Raw genomic sequence first — 23,661 nt, 5'->3', positions numbered from 1 at the left:
CTTGCCTGTTCCAGTTGCCATTCTTTGCTTGGAATTTAAAATTTCTGGTTTTTGAGAATGGTCACCAAAAGTTTTCCATCTTTGCTAGCTAGTTGGCAGACTAATACCAGGTGAATATTGCCTAAAAAGTAAATGTTCCCAACAACTCTAGGACTGATAGTGAACTTCCCAGTGTAGTGTGTCTGCTTTTTATTTATGCTGTCTTCTCTCTTGATTTGCTCGGTTGCAGCTCTTAATGCATTTAGACTTCTTTTTGTAGAAGCTCAATTTTTTCTAACACTTTTAAAAAATAGGAAACACTATTTTTGATTTGTCTTTTCAGCTCTTTTCCTTTGTAAAGATTGTAAGAGCCTTCAGTCAGGAAGAGTTCTCTTGAGTTTTGTCCCTAGCATAGTGTTGATGTGTTATGGCTTTTTCTTGTGCATGCCAGTTATTCAATAGACAAGTGAAACTTTAATCGTTGTTGACCTGTGCAGTACTTAAAAATTCCACCTTGATAGCATCAATCCTGCGTTACTCAGTGGAATGAATCAGTGTCATCAGCAAGGTTGTTGATCAATTCCTTCTTCAGATAACACAGAACTACTAGTATCAGGAGTGGACTTGGGAGCACACCGTAATAGTTGGAACTGGTGAATTAGGAATTAATTTGAAACCTAAAGCTGATGCCCTAGCAGGATTTTTTTTTGTCAAAATCTCTGCATTATGATTTTTTATTTCCTACAGAGGAGTTTTTTTCTGTAAAATAAAAATAATATCTTTATTTTGATGTCTAGAATTATGTAAGCTTTGAAGTGTTGAGTTTAGAACAAATCTCAAACAAATTTGGTGTGTATCCTATGACATAAGATAGGTGCATGTAAATTGCAAGTAAGAAAATGGTGCTAGAATAATTCTGAACAGCTGGAATAATTCTACTGATTTGTCATCTTTGCTTCTGCTATTGGTCCTCTATTTGTTCCTGCAAACAACGGTAATGGAGCTAGACACCAGTGTGTTGCCCAGGGGAGCAGTTGTGCCCTTTGTAATTGTAATGTCTTTATTCTTTCACTGCTCTTTTCTGACCACGGGCAGATGAAAAGCAAGTAAAAATCCTTTTAAGGAGCCTTGTAATATTTCTGTTTGGCATCAGTGAAGTTTTTCCTAATTCTGCTAAAAATCTTTTGTTTTTTTTTTTTTTTCTGCCAGAAGGCAAAGAAATAAGTATATAAAAAAATCTCACTGAGCTATGTATAGGATGTGTCATAAATCCAACATAATCTGATGACATTCTTGTATTCCTTTTCTCTAACTTCCTTTTGCCACCTCCTGTGAGTAACTGTCTTCTGTATCTTGCCTGCCCTTTATGGGCTGTCTCCTGCTTTGTGATACATAAACACATACTGCCACATTTCTTCTAAGATCACTTACTGTTCTCAGTCATTTACTGCATAAGATATGTGGCACAATATATTCATGTGTCTGGGAGTATGACAGCTTGCTGTGATCTGTGTTAAATACAAACACAGCACGTGCATGTGATGCAGACTGATACAAGGCGCATCGGAGAATGTGGAGATGGGTAAAATCTGCTAGGTTTAGTCTAATTTCTCTAGTGCTCTGTTCTTTCTTACCTTATTTTAGACCAGGCTAGATGGGGCTTTGAGCAAACTGGTCTAGTGCAAGGTGTCGCTGCCCATGGCAGGGGTATTGGAACTATATGAGCTTTAAGGTCCCTTCACATTCAAACTATTCTGTGATTTTCTTGTACTGTTGTTGGATTTTAATATTCTTTGGTGCCTGGTGTTTCAGTTGTCTCTTTTTATAGTGCAGCATCACTCCAGCAGTTAGGAAGCGAGTTTCCTTCCTTATGTAGTGTCCTCGAGGTGGTGCTTGTTCTGCCTTTCCCTTCTGATTTTATTTCCCACTGTTCTTGTTTCCTTCCTGTCTCATCTTACATGGTCATTGCTGTCTTAATTGTCTTCTCCAATTGGTGTGGTTTATTCTCTGTTCTCTACTTTTTTCTTTTTTTTTTTTTTAACCCTAAGAAACAGAAGACATTCTTTCATCTTTCACTGGTTACATGAAAGAAAGTCATATATGCTATAGCCACTTATATGATTGCTGTAGATTCAGAGAAAACAAACTGGTTGTGGTTAGATGCAAAAGCCTGAGCCTGCAGCATGTGGCATATGTACTGTTGTAAATGCATCAAGGAGCACGGATGGATAATAGATAGTCTTCAGAAGTTTATTGCCTGCTTAACTAAGGAGTACATAGGTGTTAGGATGGATCCAGAGTTAATACATCTGGTTCCCTTTTTGTTGTTTTTCTGGTGAGTCCACATCACTTTTGACAACTTTTGAGTAAAGGGAAAGGGGCTTAAGAATGAGTTGATTTATACTTCCAGGGACAGGATTGTAAATGAGACCACGGGCACATGAACAGTGTAATGTTTTTTATGTTAAATCCGTGTCTCTTTTTATGTAATTTAGAAACTTTCCAATTAATAGTTTGTTCCAAACTTTCAAACTGCCCTAATTTACAGAATTTGATTATATGCTCTATGTTACTTTTCTGCCTCCAGGGTTGTAGAGAAAAGGTATGAGTTTTAGCATTATTAATTATTTGCAACTTCATGCAGTCTGCTTCAACTGTTGTGGGAAGGGCTGTGAGTTGATCTTAGAGCTGGGGAATACTGCCTGTCTGTAGTTCACCCCCAGAGGGGTGACTCAATTGTGGTATTTATGGCTTTTCTACTGGATTATCAAAACAAATCTGTGTCCTCCTAAGGGAAATGTCATGATGTCAAATGGAATGGCTCACTCTTTGAATGGAAGTTCTCTGTTAAGAATGTTAATGAATCTAAAGAGTGAGTGGAAGGCTTAGTATATATGTATTATATAGATATGTATTATACTTCCCCTCCCTTACTCTTCCTATAGGATTATTCCACTTAAACAAAGTTAAAGTTGAAGTTTGCTAAAAGTTGTACTAGTTTGGTCTCATGTCACCTGTGTTGTAGCAGCTGTTTCATCATCGTAAGAGGCTGAACTTTAAGAGCCTTCAGCAACAGAAATTGGCTAAGTGCAGAGCAATAATATTTATTAGTCTAAGCTCATTACTTAATGTTTTTGTAGAGGTTTTATAGAACCGTGATTTCTAAGCCTTGTTTTTTAGCATAGTTACAGGATCATTTGTGCATAATGGTCGCTGCCTATGTGATATCAGAATAATTATTTTTGCAGCCTGCTCTTGAGGTGCAGAATAAATGATCATTGTAAACCTTTCTCACATTGTCATCTTTTAATCTTGATCCAATTATTTACACTGAGCAGCAAGATACAGGGTGCCATGGCCCAGAGAGAAGGGAAAATTTATTCTTGCAGGCTGATATTTTAAAATTCTCAGAAGAGGACAGACTTTTTCTTTTGTAGAAAGCTAAAAAAAATAATTATTCTTTTTCTGGACTTTATATTTGACCAGTAAATATGAAAGAATTAGTTTATGCACTAAGAAATGGAAGAGTTTTCCAGTTTTCTTCCTGTCTTGGTAGCTGAACTCTCCCATTTGGCTTGCCTACCTACGTGTCCTAGGCTTGCAAAGATCCCAGTGTTTATTCATTATGCTGCAGGGAACCAAATTGCACAAATCTTATTGTGGGTTTAGGTCCTTACTTTGCTGTTCCATGCAGCCCATTAATGTGCATGTACTCTAGTGAGACCAGTGTCTTTGGAAAAATAATGTATTGTATAAAGTCATATGCATCTTCCAATGTCATACAATAAAATAAACATTATGAGGAGCTCACCTGTTTAAAGGTGGAGAGGGTGATATCCATTTACCTGGGAAGCAGAGGAGTTGTAACTCGGGCACTGTGGTTATGGGCATATATTTTATTTTTCTCATATTCTTTTCAGGGTAAGTGAAGAAAAGGAGGTGACAGAAGAACGGCTGAAAGCTGAACAGGAGTCATTCGAGAAGAAGATCAGACAGCTAGAGGAACAGAATGAACTTATCATCAAGGAAAGGGAAGATATCCTTTAAAAATATGTGCGGGGGCTCACTGTCTGAAATAAAAAGTGAACTGCAGAGAAATAATTGTTCTAATTTACGGCAGAGAATAAATCTGCATGTGCTGCCATTCAAAAGCAATCAGAGAGATGACTTGTCAGCCTGTGATGCTGGTTCATTTGAGCTTAAAACTGCCATCCAGCTGTTCCTGTGATGTTGTTTTGCTATGAAATAGATATTTTTCAACTAAAACTGACAATAAGTAATTTGTGCATTAAAATGTGGTTATAGATTTATTTATTAATTAATCCTGTTAAGTTGTTGTGATTGAGTTCTAAAACTTGCATGGTATTCCAGTGTTCTCCATGTCCACAGAAAGATAACTTACATGAAAACTTATAAACTGTATACATATACTAGGGAATTTAGCCAGTTCAGACTTTTTTTGGTGTAGTTTTTGTTTGGTGTTTTTTTTTATATAAAGTTAGGCAAGTATAGTTTCTTGCAGGCTGTGACTTCCATTTTTATTAAGCTGCATACGCTTAGTCCCAATCCTGGAATATCACATGCAGTCAGTGTGGCAGGAACTGCAATTTTCCCTCAGTGTGGTGTGATAGACCTTTGGAAAATCCTCCTGTTCACTTTTCTTCTACATCTTTGATGTTGATGCTTCCTTGCTTAATTCCTCATAAGGCTAATGGTTGACTACAGTGGGACATGGAAGAGCCAGTGCTGCAAATAGTATGTGGTTCATCAGTAATTGTGTTTCAAGTAAGGAAGATACTAATGCCATTTTAAAAAGCATTGATGAAACCTAGTGTTAATAACATTTTCAGTCCTGAGTAATTCCTTGTTCAAGTAAAAAATGAAGTTAGTGAGAACAGTTGTGGAGAAGGGTACATAAGATGGTGAAAGCCTGGCGAAGCTGTTTTATGAGAAGACACTTAAGTGTGTTTGTATGTGTGCTTATGAGTAGTGACTGGCCATACGGAAGTAAGTTGAGATCGTGGCAAGGTGAATAGGGGGAGAGACAACACTGAGACAAACAGGGTCTGTTCAAGGTATAGGCCTGGCTTAGAACAGAAATATATATGGAGATAAATGGTCCACAAACCATGAAGTTAGAGGAGGGTTCTTGAAAATTCGGGCAATCATATTTCACAGTCAACACATGAAGACTTAACACAGAAACAGCTTTTATGATGGAACTTGGTTGGCTTATGAAAGGAATTCAGGGATATTTTGTCTTGCCCTTGATGACCCAGAAGATCTCTTATAGCACAGTGGCACTTACATTGATAGAAAGAATTTGGTCTGTTTGTACTAAATAATATACACATCAGCAAGCTTAGCCAGCCATGGAACAGTTCCTGGAAAATACTAAATCTGATGTATTTAAGAGCCATTAAATGTGGCTACAGCTCTTTTACATTGATTTCACTAAAGCCAGTGTTTTGTCGTATATTATATCTTGTGCATTTGGTCGGCTCATGAATGTGGGTGGGATGTATGTTCCAGATTAATATTTTTTAATATATGCACATAAAGCTTTCAGTAATTCATCTGAGGTTTATTTGGCTACTGGAAAGTAGGCATGTTTGCTTGTTTTTTTTGCATGGTTTGTTTTTTTTGTTGTTCCCCCCCCCCTTCCCCCATTTTACTAGAAATACATTGCATAAGCATGAGTACTTTTTCAGAAGTCTCGTAGACATGGCAGAAGGTTAATGCATGCAATTTTACACTTCATAAAACTGCAAACCTAGAAATATAAAACAAGGTTATAATTTTAAACAATATAATTTTAACTACTGCAATACTTGCCTATCATACATGGATGATTCAAGATCCTCAGTGGACCTCCGATCAGTTAATTTTTTTATCTTAGAGCTTGTTGCAGAGACAAGAAATGGTAAAAATGACTTGCCAAAGTTGAATACAGATTCTGGTTATTTTCAAGTGCAGCAACTTGAAGTTCTTAAAGTTCTTCTGAAATGTAGAGTTCACTTACAAATAAGATAGTAGGAATATAATGCCACAAGAATGGTAAAATCGATTTTACTTACTTCCTCCCCTCCCCCCGCCCCTTTCCCAAAGCTAATTTATTCTCTGTAAAATTACTTTATCTAGACCCGTGTTTAAAATTATCCTACAATAATAAATTGGTGCTTCTGATATAACAGCAGCTATCTGGTGAAGTGTAGTTTCAGCTTGGCAAAGGTTTAAATTGAATAGCACAGGGAATGTGGGTTGTTTTTATTCCCTCAGCAACATGAGTTTTGTTGTTTGATTTTCTTCGTATTGAGAATCTTGCAGTGAAGATACGCTTTGTGTACTTGAATTCCCTGCTTTAACGACAGATTTCCTTCATTTTGTTGTGTTTGGTGGTTTTTGTTTTGTTTGTTTTTTTTTTTTTTTCCTTTTAAGAAGCTATGTGGACCCATCTATTTGAATTAATTGCCGATGGACTATGACAAAAGCATTGGGGGGTAAGGGGGTTGGTAAGGTGATCTCACTGTAATAACTTAATAATATTGATAAAACTGTCTGCAGCCTAAGCTTTCATTTGCTTTGGGATTGATCAGTGCTGTCTGGATATAGAAAAACTCAAATTTCATGCAAACTTGAAAGTCAGTTCTATCTTTCCATTGCATTTGAGTAGTTCTTACTAGGGTGTGCAGTTAATGGAAGACAACCCTGATGAGCACTCTGCGAATCATAAATAGGCCAGCTTGTTGTCAGGGTTGCCCAATATTTGGTATCAGAGAATTAAAGAAAATTAGGGATTTAAAGGAGTTGTCTGGCCTTTTCCTCGACTCAGTTACATCTGTCATTCTCTTATAATTTGGCCAGAGGTAAATATTTTGATGGAGCTTGGTTGGCTTATGAAAGCCAGCCTTAGTTGGCTTAGCTTTTTATAGGGCCTTCCTGTTTGAAGCCTGTTTGAACTTCTTTCAAAAGAAACATGATCTGAAGTGTTTCAAACAGTTCCAAACCCAAAGAAGATCAAATCTTTATTTTGCTTATATAAAACTCTTGTAGCCTTTTCTCAAAAAAAATTCTAGTGCTGCTGTTTGTTGGAGATGTGATGCTTAGTGGTTTAAGGTGTGCATGCTGTGATGACATCCTTGGCTGTTCTTATTAAAATTTACCCAATTGGGCAGAACAGGAAAATCCAGTAACAGGTGCTCCCATTCTTTTGGTACTCTCCACAATGAAAGCATCTTAGCTGTAAGTGTGAGAATATGGGGGGTAGATTTAATCTTCTGAAAGGGAAGATTAAACATGAAGTAGAGGGGAAAACATATGGAAGCTATACTGGGGAAGTGAGAACTAGAACCTGTCCAGAAGGAGAGACTTGGGAAAGGAGGTTGGGCTGGGCATGGCTGATGTCAGTCACAGGCTTTACTCCTTTCACGAGTTAAGCAGACAAGGTTAAGGAAGATCCAGGATAAAGGCAGGTGGACTGTGATCAGTCAGATGATTGTGAGACACCTGATGAAAGCAGGGATGTGTCTGCTCAGTGTATTCAAGCACCCTCCAAACCTTGAAGCAGAATGTGGAGCTATGCTCAGTATCTCCAGAGAAGGCTCGCTATATGTAATCTACCTCTGTGTCTTCCTCAGCATCCACTCTTAGTATTTGCCTTCTCTTTGCTTCTGTATTCCCAGATCATGATGGATACACACTGGGTGATGGAGCTATGCTTCTAGAAGCAATCTGAATTCTGGCAGTGCCTTTGGAGTGTTTGACTTGCAACTTCAATGTTCTTAGTTTTGTTGTTCCATTTGCGTTTTCAGAATAAGGAATGAGCAGTGTGTACCACATTATGCTCATAGGCTGCATGCGCTGCCTCTTCCTCCACTTCTGCTGGGAGCTGTTAAGAGAAAAGCTGCTGGCTTTCCTTTTTCCCTGGCATAGTTTCAACCACCTATTATTAATTTAGATCCCAAATATGATTTAATTTAAGAAACAGGAAAATAGCTTTTGTAAGATGCCCCAGTACTGTTATGATAAATGTCTTAGGAAAAAAAAATGATAATAATGAGATTATTAAGAAACAAATACTACTGTTATTTCAGAGCCCAAAGAAACTATGTTATGGTCTTTAGCTTTTCTTGTTATCACCATTAGGGATTTTTTTTTAATGTAAGTTTGATGATGTTGCGTAAATGAAGAGGCAAAAGCAGCCTTAACATTTCTGTGAAGATTTATTAAGTGAGGGAGAGGAAATTTCTTGTAAAAAAAAATTATAAAAGGTGGTTACTGAATTCTAAGCTATGCTGAAAGTGGGGGGAGGTAAAGGGAAGAAGAGATTCTGTTCATTGCAAACTTTTTTGTCTTTAAATTTAAACTCATCAGCCCTACTAAAGAGCTGTTTTTGTTTGTATTAACAATGTACCTGCTTTACTTATTTTTTTGTTGGAATTATTTTCTCACTGTACGCAATCTGTTGATTTGAAGACCCTGTCATATTCATACAACAAATCCCATCTGATTTACTTGGCTAGTCTTAAAATTGATCACAGACTCTGTTTACATATGCTTTTAATATTGTAACTTAGGACTAGTCAATTAGTTGATTTTGCATGCAGTTAACATGAATATTAATTTAACTAAAACAGTTCATTTGCTGATAGTAAGAGTATTAATTTGCTGGAAGAATAATGGGCTTTTTATAAGCAGTATCTAGAGTCTTTAATAAAATGCTTTTAGTTTTGCCATAGTACTGTTCATTACATTACACTTGCATATACTCATAAATTAGTGCTATTTATGTATTTTCTCCTTTTCCTATCTTTCTGTGTTGGTAGAATGTAGAATTAGTATTTTTCAGAAGTAAAATAGTTGTTGACTTGCTTAATACTAAAGAACAAACTGATACAAAGCAGGTATTGGAGTACAGAATATACCTTTTTGTTCTGTCATACTTTTCTCTATAGTGTTGAATTTTCTTTTCTGAAAATGGGGAGAGAAATAGGCACTTCATCCATTTCCTCTCTTTTTTTAATCTGACTCACCACCAAGTTGTTGATATACGTGAAGACACAAACCAAAAGGCTGCATAGAAAGCCTTTGGCAATGTACTTAGTTCAATGTGTGGTCTTTGTGTCCTGCTTAAGATAGGGGTGTGTGTGTGCCCCCCAGGGCTGCCCTTTGCAAAAGGGCAGTTAGCCTGAACTCAGAATGACAACATGGAGTGTCTTAGGAAAATGGAGTATGGAAATTAACAGTATAGATAATCATGTATGTATGAAAGTTGGATCCCTGCCTTATTGTCCCTGTCCCTGAAATTAATAAAAGGCAAGAAAAAAATTCCTGTAGAGGGACAGAAATTGCCATTTGCAGCAAACTCATGCCTAGTACTTTTGAAGGTCAGGCTATTTATTTAAAACTCAGTATCAATTTTAGGTCTAACTTGGGCTAAGTCTGAGGGTGATTTTTGCTTTTCTTACGGTTTCTGAAGTGTGGTTCCTGGTAGTATAGTTTCTGAGAAGTTACAAACTGAGGGACTGGAATGACCATAATTGTTTTTCTTTCTCAACTTGGCTCCCTCAGCTTATTGTTTTAATATTTTCCCTTCCCCTTTTTCATATGTAAATGCATACTATATATCTTTCTCTGCATCATAATTTGCTTGAATGCATGTGAGGAGAATAAAAAATGAGTATTTGGCTCTTTTTTTTCCAATTTATCCAACTGCTTCACTCTTTGAAGGTGTTTCCCTTACTGTTTTTATAGGTATCCTACTGGTAAATGTTTCTAAGCAACCATTATGGCTGATTGAATAAAAGCTGAACTTATTAAAAAGTCTCTGAATATTTATATGCTATTCTGTAACGGCAGTATTGGCTAAATAATGTATGTATTTAAGAACTTCTTAAATGTAGAAGAATCAGTCAAGGACTATTGGTTAAATAAGATATTTTGAATTTTTTATGAACTTTTAAACTAAAACAAGGTGAAACATATCGTAGTGTTGAGTGTTCAAATGGATCAATGACTGGAGATTCATTTAAAGCTCAGCTTTCTGTGGTTTTTCCTAGCTTGTGCCTTTAGAGCACAAGCTAGCATTTTTGTCCATGTTATGAAATTATCCAGAATCAAGAGGCAGCATCTGAACAGTCAACCAGCCTCTATAGAATGTGATCTAGGTAGGCTTTTTGCCCTACAGGTTCACATTAAGTGGTGCAGGATTGTCTATGAGATGGTACTGTCAATACAGAAGTATAGCTGTGGGGTCAGAGAAGCAGAGCTGCTTTGTAATTTATACTGTAAAGTGTAGAATGAAGTTGTTCTGCATGTGGCTGACTGAAGAGGAGAAGGCTTTCCCACCCAGCGTCTCTGGTGTAGAATTTTGGAGGCTCATTGAGTTGCATGTTGAGGGCTAGTAGAATTCTCCTCTCTGTTTCATGAAATTGTTGTGCTGCAGTCATCTCTTCATGGTACTAATGACTTCATGTTTCTGAGCTGCAGTCTAGCTAAAGAGCTATGCTTTGCCAGGTTATTGATAGCTGTTGATAGGTATGTGCTTTACAGACAGCCTGTCTTCTGTCTCTGGAGGAGGAATGGTATCTTAATCACAGACATGATATTCTCTATACTAACTGGTGTTGATCTCAGAACCAGATATGATGATGAGCTGCCCTTCTCTGAATCTAATGGGAGAGACCTATCATTAGAAACGCAGCTTCAGCCATGACAATCTTATATATCGACACTGGGGGGAAAAAAACTGAAGCAGGTCAGGTGAAAGGTATTTCTCTGTAGAAATCAGGCTGGTGAAAAGGAAATGTCTCACATGTGAAAGGCAGATCTTTTTTCAGGCACTTAGACTGACCAGGCTAGGTACCTGACTGAATCTAGCCTGTGGTTTTCTGGCAATTGCTGAAACATTTGGCTTTAGACATGTGAGCTTTCAAAGTGATGTTTTGAGTTAAATTTTCCTTTATGACATTTGGCTCATTTGGAAACAAAGACTGAGATCTCTTAAAAGGAGGCACAAATGGGAAAATGAGATCATTAATTGTTGAAGCTGGTACTGTAACAAATTGACTAGAAATGTGGATTCAGAGAAATTGATGTACTTTATCCTTCCAAAATAAATGAATTCTCCATCTGCTTCAGCTTCTCAACTGTAATGAGGACGTTGGGCTGACTGTGCTATTGGTTTTTCTGTCTTCCTGAACTATTTTGGAAAGTTTAAACATTTCTCGTATGATTAAATACACTTTCAATAAATCAATCTCATAATAATTGTTGTTCAGGAGAGTTCATTATTCAGTTTAGTCTTTTAAATTACTGTTCTTCTTTAAAGGATTCTTCTGACGTAATGGCTTCTGCTAAATCCATTTGCCATGCTCTGGCTTGTAATTACTTTAGATTTGAGGAATAAAATGAATGGCTTTATTGTTAATCAGTAGCAAATTTGTCTTACTGTTTTTAACCTTAGAGTGGCCTTCGCTCATGAAATAACTTTAATGGTTTAGATAGCAAAACACTTCGTACCTCTCTTTCAGCAGAGATTAGTGAAAGCAATCAGATAGTTTTGTGTTCTTCCTCTTCTACCACCCCTCTCTCCATCAAACGTTTGTCATGGTGACTGCCATCATGTGTTTGCTGTTGTATGCTGTCAGCCACTGGTCCTCTGAAAGGCTAGCTTTACTACCTGCTTTTAGACTGTAATTTTTTTTCACATTGGGATAGCCTTTATTTTTGCATTATGCTGTGGAAAGTACATGGCGCTTAAACATAGCATTAATTTAATACTGGCTATTACACTGGTAATTGGTCTATTTGAACTATGTCACTGTTCATGCATGTTGAAAATTTTAAACTATTTATTCCTTTCTATTGTTACAAGGTTTCATAGTTTTTATTGACAATGCTTTTGTTGCCAGATGAGTTCCAAGTCTATGCTGTGACTTCTAGTAGCAGAATACCATCCTGAACTGAAGTTTTACAGCAGCTGAGGCTGAACAGATAACTATCCTATGTGAATCTTCTCCATTTGGCATCAGTTCTTTGTCTGTAGTTTCTTGTAAGGCAGTTCAAACCCACCCTTAATTTTAAACTGCCAGTCAAACACAAACTAATAAAAAAGTATTTTCAGCCTTGCTAAACTTCCTAGGATCTCGTAGATGTTACATATCTTATTTCAGAGACTTCTTAGAAAATGAAAGTGGGTAACTTGTAGAGCTATAGACATTCAATAAATCTCATCTTTTAATTTCTTAAGGGATTCATTGCTATAACAGTGCTGTGTTGGTTTTGCTTCCTCTATCAATTGTGATGTTTAACCGGGGCTAAGAATTTTTCAAGTAATGCTTAGGAATTGGAGAAAACATCCAAAGGGGAATGAATAGCATCCTTGAAGTCTTAATTCCATGGCTTTCTAGGAGGTCATTAAAAATGTAAGCGTGAGACTGGATGGAATTTATCCAGATATAACATCATCATAGAAGACTTCCACCTGTACCTTTTATCCTTAGTTCTATGTGCATTACACCTCCCTGCTCTAGTTTCAGGAATTGTAGTTTTTCATTTCACATCTGTATTTTTCAGTTCATGTCCTAATATGTTTATTTAAATGCATTTTTAATTGTGAAAAAGCGAAGTTTTTATTGATGGCACTGTATTATGGTCACTTTCGTCAAGTATGTGTCAAGAGCTTTATGTACAGGCTAGCCCCTTCTTTGGACAAAAAATATCCTGGGGTTATAGCACAGGGAGTACAGTTGTAGTAATAAAGATTATGTTGCTGATAAGTTCCCCTCAAGGCCCCATGATGGTAATACCCCTATATTTTGTCTTTAAAGAAAACTGCTGAGAGGCAATAATTTTTTTTTTTTGTATGTGTCCCATTTTCATTAATGCATGGTAATTGATGGAGTTGCAGTGACTTGTAACAGTAATGAGTTCTAAACATAAGAATGCACTCCTTTCTAATAAGTGAGCACTGCTGGGGTTTAAAAGCGTACTAAATCAGTTGCTTTAGTATGAATTTATTAGTTTTTTTCAGCATTAGCTTTAATAGTAGTTATTTACATAAGCGTACATCCCATTAACCGCCATCAGGGCTGGAAAACATGCTGAACTGTTCATATTTTCATATAATTATTGAACATAATGGTTTCATTTGCATTTCTAAACAGTGATGTTTCTGTCAGGCTTGGAAATAGTGTCTTTACGCAGTCCCTATTTCACATCCACTTATTTGACATCGTTAAATTTTATGCTAATGTGCTTCCCTAGAATGTCATCAGTAGGACAGATGCTTGCACTTTAATATACAAATCAGAGATGCTTTTCCCTCCCCCCCTCCTCTGAACTGCAAAAGAAATAAAAAAGCATATCTGCACTTTTTAGATATAGTTTCTTTCATTCTGAAGAATCTGTAAGAAATGAAACTTGGCTTTCACCCCTATTAGTTGCTTCCAAATGTCGTAACAGATACCTTCTTTATGAAGGGTGGGGGACTATCCTTGGCATGGAATAGAAAGTGTCTTCTAAAGTTCAAGGTAATTATGTGTTAAAATAAAGATTGTAACCTTGAGTTTGCCTCATATGTGAGGCATGGTGCCTTATACAGCAAGTTGCAGATCTAGTGAGTGGTTCATGGGCTGGCTTTCCTGGCAGCGGATCATTGCTGTGGAGAAGGCTCAGGACGGGAGCAGTTTCAGCTGCTAGACTCACTGCTTGTCAGCAGAAGTGCATTTGGAATTGTACGTTGTCAGGTTTTAAGTTTCACGTTTAAAGTGGAATTTTTTTGTTTTGTAGTTCTGCAAGCAGAAGTATGTGAGCTCTTGCTAAGTGGGGATGGTGGTTGTTGTTATGATCAGTGTTGCTTTGATTCTTTATGTGTATGTAAGAGCTTTGATACTTGTACTGAAGTTAACAGTGGAAGCAGAGCATCAAAAACCTGAGAGATAGTGCCAGTAATTGCAGTTTCGAATGTGGAAATAACAAAATAAATAAGTAAAACCAGCGCCGCCACCAAAACCACACTGCTTTTCTTCTATTTCAAAATGAGTATGTCGCATCTTGTTCTATATGAACTTTATCTTAGGATGACTTGCTTACAGGTGTAAGCGGAGTGCCAAAGGCAGAGCTGAGGGGTGCAATCTGTGGTATACAGTGGTGGCCACAGGAACAAGTCAATATCAAGGCATATAATATGTTGTTTACTAGCCACACATCACCCACGTGAATGAGCATGGAAGCCCAGAGAATCTCCAGCTCAGTTCTGTGATTTTACTGACTTAACGTATGTGGCATAGGACAACTGCTGTCTTCTCTCCAACTTGCCTATATAAAATTTTGGGGTACTGCTTGTGGGCCTTTGTGTGACATGAAAGGTTAAATGTATGCATTTTGCTTAGTTATGGCATTTCACAGGCACCCTCATCCTCGAGCATTGCAAACACGGTATATCCTGAAAGTCTTAAATAAAACCAAAAATGTTAGGGTCAAGCAAAAGGCTGAAAGAAGTATGTCACACAGATTTGTCATTTTCATTGTGTTTTATACATAAAAATAAATGTTTAAAAATGCCTCTCTTCTTGGGCATGTCTTTGAAGAAGGTTTGAAGGAGGCACCCAAATGGAAAAGGGTACTTGGTCTGAAATGAAAAGGCATATTTTATGCATAAAGGGCCATGTGAGCAAACTGGAGATATACTCTGATGGGTTCTGGGCTTATGGTGTCTTTAATTATAGATGATTAACAATTTGCTGGTTGGTTTGCAGACAAGTATAGAGACAAAAATCCCTGCTGGGAAATGCTTGCAGTCTAAGACCTCATTCTGGTGGTGTGTGTGGAGCTATATTTTAAGTCATGAGGAGTAGCAATATTAAAACAACAACAAAAAAATTGCTTTCGTTATCTCGGAGAGAACCATTGGCTTTTTAAAGTGTTTCTATTATAGTTTTGAGGTTACAATAGTGCATGCAATTGCTTTATAGGAAACAATTTGGAGCAAGGTGCTTTTTGGTAAACGTTTTACTCAGGATTAAAATAGGATGCACCGAAGTGGGGTAGCAATTAGTGGTAGTGCTAATTTCATCAGTGAAGAACTGGGAAATTTAAAGAGCACCTCTGGCATACAGATCAGACTGTTGTACTGAAGAGATTCTGAGCTGACCTCTTGTCAAATTCTCATTTAACTCCTGAAAAGAAGGCTCTAGGTAATGGGCAAGTATCCCTATTTTAATATGCAGCCATAAAAGGGTAAAGTATGATGATTTTCAACATCAGAAGATTAACATTTTACCTTTAAATAAAATATGATTAACTGGTACAGAATTAAAAGTAATAGAACTGAAATATTCAAACTATGACTCTGCAGTGTCAGATTATGCATCAAGTGTGACAGTTTAAGTACTGAAGTGATTTAAAAATGAGCCAGCTGAAGGATGTATATCCCAAATATCGAGAATAAAATGGAATAAAACAATCCTGTCTATCAAAACTTTCTCAAAGTATCCTGGCTGAAGGCACCAGGAAATCAAAAAGTAACGTTGTTTACAGTGGCTGCATCTTGCCTGGTGCCAGTGCAGGTGCAGCAAGGGAGTAGTCATCATGCTGTGGTGGCATCCTAAACTATGATTTTAAGCCTGCCAGATAATGATTATGTTTAAATTTAGTTTCCAGGCCAAATGCATTGCTTGTGGATTCATCAACCTCCAGCAAAGGTTCAAGTATGATTGATATAGCAATGTGTCTTTCAGCAGTTTGGAGTCAGCCAGGCTTCTTAATATCCCTGTACAGTTTCATTTCTGGTAGATTGGCACGTTTTGATACATGAAACCACATATTTACCATCTGAACTACTTAGTGTTACATTTTGGAAATCTGCAAATGCCATTGTGAAAGGTTTGTCATTTAACTTCTGCATATTTTAAGTCCTTTTTAGTAAAAATTATTTTTTTTTCCCCCCACCTTTTATTTCTATAAACTCTGCTTGGAATTTGACAGTAAAATGGCACCTTGCTGTCTTCTGAAGTCCTGTAAATGAACTTTTTGAGTGCAATTTGGGCATTTAATAATCCTCGTAAAACATTGTTTTAAGCAGCTTTGTGCACATTAAGCTATGACACCCTGAAATTGTTTATGAAGCATCAAGAGGAGGAGTGGAATATGGCTGATGTTCCAAAATACAAAAATAAAAGAAGTGGTAAATAAAATGTACTGTAGTCATAATAATTGGCAGGTCTAATTTTGTTTACATCCAGGAACAGGATACTGAAGTAAGAGGGTGTTGCTTTCATGTAGTTTTTTCAGAGAGTAGAACTTTAGTAATTATGTCAAAATACGAGCAAAGCACTCAACAGCCTTTGTAGTCCATGAACTCTTCCAGTTATGCTCCTCACATGCTTGTGTGGATTTCTTTGTATTTCATTATCTTCAGGGAGGAGTTTTCGGTTTATGAATAGTTAGCCACATTGATGAAAGATCCTTAGATGCTTTTCAAGATGTTACTCATCATCAGTGCAAAATAAGGCTAAAGTGAATACAGCTCTTAACATCCAACTATCACTTCAGGTAACTGGACAAGTCCTTTGAGGCCTTACTCCTCTGTTTTAATGCAAATAACCATATTTAACTTTCCAATGCTTTAACCTCTTAATAGATCTTCTGAATAAAAATTGTCCTATGAATAGAGCAAAATTGAAAGTCGTAAATACTTCTAATTTTCATCAGAGAGAAGTTATGGAAGCAAGTAATTTAATCTTCATGGCAGAGTTTGATTGTGGAAGGGGTTGCACGTTCTGGTAGTGTCAGACTAGATCTAGTTACCCTGAAAAACATTTTGGTTTCCCTAGAAAGCCACCGTGGTGCACTTTTAGGTACATATGTTGTGATGTCTGGGAATCTGTGCACAGCCCATGAACCCTAGCTGATTTTAATGAACTGTTTATATTGAACTTCTCATGTTGGCAAAGTTCATGTTGTATATTACACTCCTCTTTCTGGAAACTGCCAAAGATAGTCCAAAGAATTTAACAACACTATAATTGTATTGTTCTGACTGAATGGTGAATGCATCAGAGATTCTCCTGGCCTAGCTGCAGGAGGCAGATGCCCATCAAGAATGTTGTGTCTGTCTCAGACAATCCTCATAACATATTTCTGTTCATGAAGCTTTAACTCTGCCTTGGTTCACTTATTATTTCTGTTCACTGTGACATTTTTTGAAGGATTGGTGTTTTACAAGATCCTCTAATGTTTTTTTGACACCTTTTAATTTTCAAGCTAGGCACAGTCACAGCTAGCTTAAACATGCTTGTTCTTGTGCCAGCATTTTGCTTAAATAGATCTTCCTTCTACTTAATGCTTACACAGAAAGGATTAGAGCAATAGACATTCCCCATCTCAAAGGGAGAAGAGAGGACCAGGTGAGAGAAATTTCTCTTTTTGCTTGGATGCATGTTGTATGAATGATGGGAGCTACTTGACTTCTAGATTAGAACAGGCTAGAAATCCTGGTGAAGTGGTACAAAATTGAAAGGAATTGTATGACTGAAAGGTCAGGGAGCATAGCAAAGTTAGAACAATAACGTGTACTAATTGCATTTTGCTTATTTCTTGCATATGGAAGTTGTCTCAAGTTCATCTTTGCAAAGCTACATAGGAAAACTTCGGGTTGATATTATGGGAAGTTGCCAAAGGTCAAGCATAAATACGTGTGTATGTTACAATTCTAGAGATTGGTCCATTTAAGTTACTGAGCATGCAAATTGTGGCGTGACTTCAGATGGGCCTCTCAACTTCTACCATAACAAAGGTGTCTAGTCAGTTCTTCCTGTTAGGAATCATGTTCAGTCCGGCTTTCTCATCAAGGGAGGATATGGGGCACCACTGCAGGCTTTCTTTTCATAGTTGTTCAAGGACATCAAGCTGTTGTGAAGGGTTTGAATTTGGAGAGAAAAAGCAGCATGTAGCTGGATCTGCATTAGCTATGTAGCTACTGGCTTCTCAAATCTATTAATGGTGCTGCCTACAGCAAAATCAGGATTTATTACCCATCATCATGTTTTTTTGCTTTTAAATACTAATAATAAAGTAGTCGAAAGTCTGGGATCTTGATCTGCAACAGATTTGTATTTCATCTAAAACATCAAGTGAGTCATATATTTGCTTTTCATATTTTGAGTTTTCTGCAGTGTGCATGAGGAAATGAATGTGGCTGAAACCATTCTGAAAGAAAATACAGGAAAATTGGCTATTAATTCAAAGTTGGTAAATGCTCTCCTTGGGTGTTGGACTCTGTCTACATCTGTCTCTCTTGGGGATGATTTGCAACCCTTTTTCATTGGCATGCTTTTTTCTCTTTGTAGCCACTGAAATAGATTCTTAGCTAATATTTAATTAAAAACATATGAAAGTTCTGCAATTTATATCTCATTGAAAGAGTCATTATTTGCTGCTGCTGCGTGAAAATAGATGAGCTATGAGTAACTCTTGCATTGCGGGAGCTTTGCTTTATAGTGTACAATTTTAACATAAAATTATTGCAGGCATGCTGAATCAGTGATATTTTGTTTCTAGTAAATGTTTTGCCCTCGAGAGCAACCCAGAATGGGTTTGTGAGCTGTTATAAAGGATAGTTAATTCTCTCCTCCTCTTTTTATAATATTGCATTGCTTAAGGTATTCTACTTTCTTTCAATGTCAAGAATTTTATTTTAATAGGACTTGTGGATTTTGGAGACTTATGGAAGATTAGTAAATCTGGCAGAAGTTTATAAGACTCATGAAGAATATATGAGATTATGCATAAAGTTAAACTCTTCTTAACTCTTTGGATATGTTTGCTATGTAATACGAAATTTTATTCTCTAGGAAAGGGGTATTCTGTTCAGGAAGACAACATGGTAGGCATATTCTCTGATTTTTCCTGGAAGATAGTCTAACCATCTTAGAACTGTATTGCCTAATGTGGCTCTATATTTCCATACTAGATGTTTGCTTGTGTATTTGCTATAGGTTGATTCAGCAAGGTGAATGTGTAAATCCCTATAGTTGTGTCACCTATATTTTGGAACTTATTATCTGGTTTATTAAAGTTGAGTGCTTGTCATTGGGGTGAAGAAGTTTTTTAGTCAGAAGAAATATGGGTGTAGGAGGGTGTACAAGGTTTCAAGACACTTTTTTGAAGCCACGTAATGGCTTTTCCTGTCATCTCTGAAGCCTGCAGGAGGAGTTCTTCGCAAGACTTCCTAGAGTTGCTTTGAGTAACTGCATGGATGAGGATAAGATGTCCTCTCCTTTGCAGGCTGCAATTATGCTGTTATGTCACAGGAAGAGAACTAGAGGTGACCTCTTAAGAGTTTCTACTTTAGACATTCTGTCAACATTATTTCTCTGGACATACATCTTTGGGACTTTCTGCTATCCCTGTTTAATAGTACAGAGAAGCCATGATCTGTCTACTGTCTCTGCTGTCTAAGCTGTGCTGAAGTCATTGGAGAGATGAGATGGGGCCTCATTCACTCATTCTTCCCCTTTGCGCTGCTTGCCTTGGCCAGCTTGATCCCAGCCATGTCTGTGATGCTGTGCTATGGAGGGACTGTCTTTGCTGATGTGTTCAGAGAATGCCTTCTGTGCCTCTAATGTAGAGATGTCCAGAAAGCAGTGCAGTAACCAATCACAGTACAAATCATGAATGCAGCACATGGAATCATTCTTCTTTATTGAATCAATGTGAATATACACGATATTACTTCTTTCCTGATTATTTCCTACTTTTTGTCAATTACGTAGTGTTGAATATGCAAAGAATTGAGAAACTAGGACTAGTGTAGAGAATAGTTGTATGTCCCACAGAATTTATTAAAGTTTTTGTTCCCCTTTAGGATTTGGGCTTTTGCATCTCAGTTTTATCCGAAGCAGAGTGAGGCTTCTAAAGTTTTTTTTCCATTACTAAAGTAGTTCATCACCAAAACAGACCAGTCAGTCTCACCTCCGTGCCTGGCAAAATCTTGGAGCAGATTGTCCTGGAAATCATGGTATGGCACATGAAAAACAACAAGGTGCTTGGTGACAGCCAGCATGGCTTCACTAAGGGGAAATCCTGCCTGACCAATTTGGTGGCCTTCTGTGATGGGGATACAGAACTGTTGGACAGGGGTAGAGCAGTTGATGTCATCTACCTGGATTTGTGCAAAGCTTTCGACACTGTCCCACATGACATCCTTGTCTCTAAATTGGAGAGACATCAATTTGATAGGTGGAGCATTCAGTGGATAAAGGACTGGCTGGATGGCTGCACACAAAGAGTTGTGGTCAATGGCTCAATCTCCGACTGGAGACCCGTAACAAGTGGTGTCCCTCAGGGATCGGTGTTGGGACTGGTCTTCTTCAACACCTTTGTCACTGACATGGACAGTGGGATTGAGTGCGCCCTCAGCAAGTTTGCCGATGACACCGAGCTGTGTGGTTTGGTTGATACTCTGGAGGGAAGGAATGCCATCCAGAGGGACCTCGACACGCTTGTGAGGTGGGCTGATGCCAACCTTATGAAGTTTAACCATGCCAAGTGCAAGGTCCTACACCTGAGTCAGAGCAATCCCAGGCACAGCTACAGGTTGGGCAGAGAAGAGATTCAGAGCAGCCCTGCGGAGAAGGATCTGGGGGTGTTGGTTGATGAGACAATGAACATGAGCCGGCTTCAGTGTGCGCTTGCAGCCCAGAAAGCCAACCGTATCCTGGGCTGCATCAAAAGGAGCGTGACCAGCAGGTCGAAGGAGGTGATCCTGCCCCTCTACTCTGCTCTTGTGAGACCTCACCTGGAGTATTGTGTGCAGTTCTGGTGTCCTCAACATCAAAAGGACATGGAACTGTTGGAACAAGTCCAGAGGAGGCCACAAGAATGATCAGGGGACTGGAGCACCTCCTGTATGAAGACAGGCTGAGAAAGTTGGGGCTGTTCAGCCTGGAGAAGAGAAGGCTGCGTGGAGACCTCATAGCAGCCTTCCAGTATCTGAAAGGGGCCTATAGGGATGCTGGGGATGGACTATTCATTAGGGACTGTAGGGACAGGACAAGGGGTAGTGGGTTAAAACTTAGACAAGGGAAGTTTAGATTGGATATAAGGAAGAAGTTCTTTACTGTAAGGGTGGTGAGGCACTGGAGTAGGTTGCCCGAGGAAGTTGTGAATGTTCCATCGCTGGCAGTGTTCAAGGCCAGGTTGGACAGAGCCTTGGGTGACATGGTTTAGTGTGAGGTGTCCCTGCCCATGGCCGGGGGGTTGAAACTAGATGATCTTAAGGTCCTTTACAACCCTGACTATTCTGTGATTCTGAGTCTAAAACTTTCTTTTTTTTTTTTTTTTTAAAGAGTACGTGAGTTTCATGTGTATGAAGCCAATTTGAGAATCAATTATAATATCAAGACTAGTGTGCAGATAAGTCTATTATAACAGCAGAGTAATTCAATCTAGCATTTTCGTACATTAAGCTGCACTAGATGTACATTATTAACACAGAGAAGGTGGCGTTACACTGGAAGATGTTTGTCTGGGTGTTTTCATTGGCCTGACAGAGCTGCAATATGAAAGGTACAGAGTTTGGACAGGCTCTGTAATGAACTTGCATACCAAATCATCCGTCAGAACCCTGGTCAGCTGGGAACAGGCTTGCTGACAGACATGAGACTCCTAGTATAACCATGTGGTGCTTTATCTTTTATTTAAAACTCAGTTGGCTTCTTGTTCTGTAAGTTTAATAGAGATGTAGTCTCCATTGCCACAATGTCAGTTCTGCTATAGTTTTATCATGAGTGCTCTGCAGTGCTCTCCTTCTGTGAAAAGGATGCAGTAGAAGTCTTGGAAAACTCAGCAATGCTAAACCCCCAAATTTTGATTTAGGTTCATTTACAGTAGGAGTTTCCTAGAGTTTTTATGGTCTTTAACCAACAATGTTTTGGTGAAATAAACTAATATGCAGAAATTACAACAAAATTTATAATGGTTAGGCAGTTCTGGTGCAGTGCTAGGAAATTGCTGTTAACTGATTCTGACATTGTGTTATGATGCATCTTGAGCAGTCAAAGAAAGGAACTTCTTATAGATTGTATTCTTTGACTTTCAGTTATTTCATAGATCAGGACTAGAAATCTGTAGCCTTTTTGATTATGTGGTACTTCTTGAGCAGCCAATGAAAATCAAATCAAGGCAAGCAACTATTTTTTTCATTTAGAGCTGATCAAAAGTTTTAAGTTTCTATTTTTCGGGGATTGTTAATACTTTAAAATTCATTTTTGTTTGACTAAAATGTATTTCAAACAAATTCAAAGACTGTGATGCCATGTTTTGGTTTTATGTTCTTTCATGACAGTGAGAGATGTGTGTTGTGATCCTGCTATCCTGATAATCGTGCTTTGACATAATGGAAGTGATCTATTTATGTTTATAAAAAGTGTGTCAGTCTTTCATTACAACATACATGGTATATCAATACTGAACGTCAGTCATCCTTTTAGTCTTCCAGCTACTGCCATATCATTATGACTTTTTTTATAATGAGCAAAACATGACAATTTTTATATGTGGTGATACAAGATCTCAGCAAGCAACTGAACATCTGATGCAAAGTGAAAATAACCTCTTCTTTAAAATAGGGAGGATTTTCTTACATTTCAGCAGTGTTTTTCTGCTTTGTTTTGTTTCCGCCCACCTTTTTCTGGTGGAAAAGTAGTTTTGGCAAAAGGTCAGTATCATGTTAGAAGCAGAAGTGTTGAAAAACAGACCTGAAAGAGATCCTAGGCAATCTTTTCTTTCCCAACAGAGAATGAATCACAGCCTGCCTTTCTCTCTGGCTTCTAGTTCTTTGCCCAGATAACATGAATTTGAAGTTTAGATTTTCACTCCAATTTGGAGGCTTTGCCATAGCTGTAAGCCTTTCACAAGCCTAGGAGTTTAAAATTCTTTCTCACTCAACAGATTAAGCTCTGCAGTGTCCACTGCTGATAAGCCTTCCAACCTGTCACTGATTTGCTCTGTCCTCACTTGCACTTTGTGAAAGGTGTGGCAGTTTGGGTATCCATCCCACAGATTCCTGGCAGAGTTCTCAGAAATGGTGAAGTTGGTCAGATTTCAAAGGGCCATGAGTATATTATGGGAAAAGTGGTGGGTAGGCTGTTTGATCAGCTTGAGCTACAATGCCAGTAAACCTTTAGCTTAGCTGGCATTAATGCAGCCTGACTGAAATATCATTTAGAGTTAATGAAACTACTTTTAACAGTATCTGCAATGCTTTCTGTGTGTGAACGTGTGACATTTTACAAGTGCATTGTAAAGACTAAATTGATTCTTAGTAGAATACATTTCTCTAGTCTAGACAAGACCTAATAGATCTTTTTCCTAGATAGCAGACTTAACTTTTTCTTAATTTTCTCTCTTGATTAAAATCCTGAATGGGGTGAGGTTTCTACTAAATGTCTACTCAAAACAAGCTTAGAGAAAATGGAATGTCAGCCTTAAAAATGTCACTTTAATATGGTTTGACGTGATAAGGTCCTAAAAGTCTCCTAATGATGTATGTGCAAGTATGGAGTATGTCTGCTTGCTGTATTTGGAATCGGTGTGTGATGAATGTATATTCACAAAATATTGATGACAGTATGCTGGATGGTGGATGAAAGGTGACTGAATATTCAATACGGAAGGTTA

General features: G+C 37.9%; 1 protein-coding gene across 3 annotated transcripts in view; it reads left to right on the top strand.

The window, feature by feature from the left end:
* Window positions 1-23,661, top strand: part of KIAA1328 (KIAA1328 ortholog) — a 180,801-nt gene that overhangs the window by 15,683 nt on the left and 141,457 nt on the right. For all 3 annotated transcript variants that reach the window (XM_061477212.1, XM_061477211.1, XM_061477210.1), the window contains one exon: window positions 3,900-4,015. In XM_061477212.1, the coding sequence (XP_061333196.1) occupies window positions 3,900-4,015 (116 nt within the window). The remainder of the gene's footprint in view (window positions 1-3,899; window positions 4,016-23,661) is intronic.

Source organism: Pezoporus flaviventris, unplaced genomic scaffold (assembly GCF_033815535.1).
Source record: "Pezoporus flaviventris isolate CSIRO_AGI_PZ_B2104156 unplaced genomic scaffold, CSIRO_AGI_Pfla_v1 ptg000100l, whole genome shotgun sequence".
Taxonomy (NCBI): Eukaryota; Metazoa; Chordata; class Aves; order Psittaciformes; family Psittacidae; genus Pezoporus; species Pezoporus flaviventris.
This window is presented reverse-complemented; position numbering and strand designations above follow the sequence as displayed.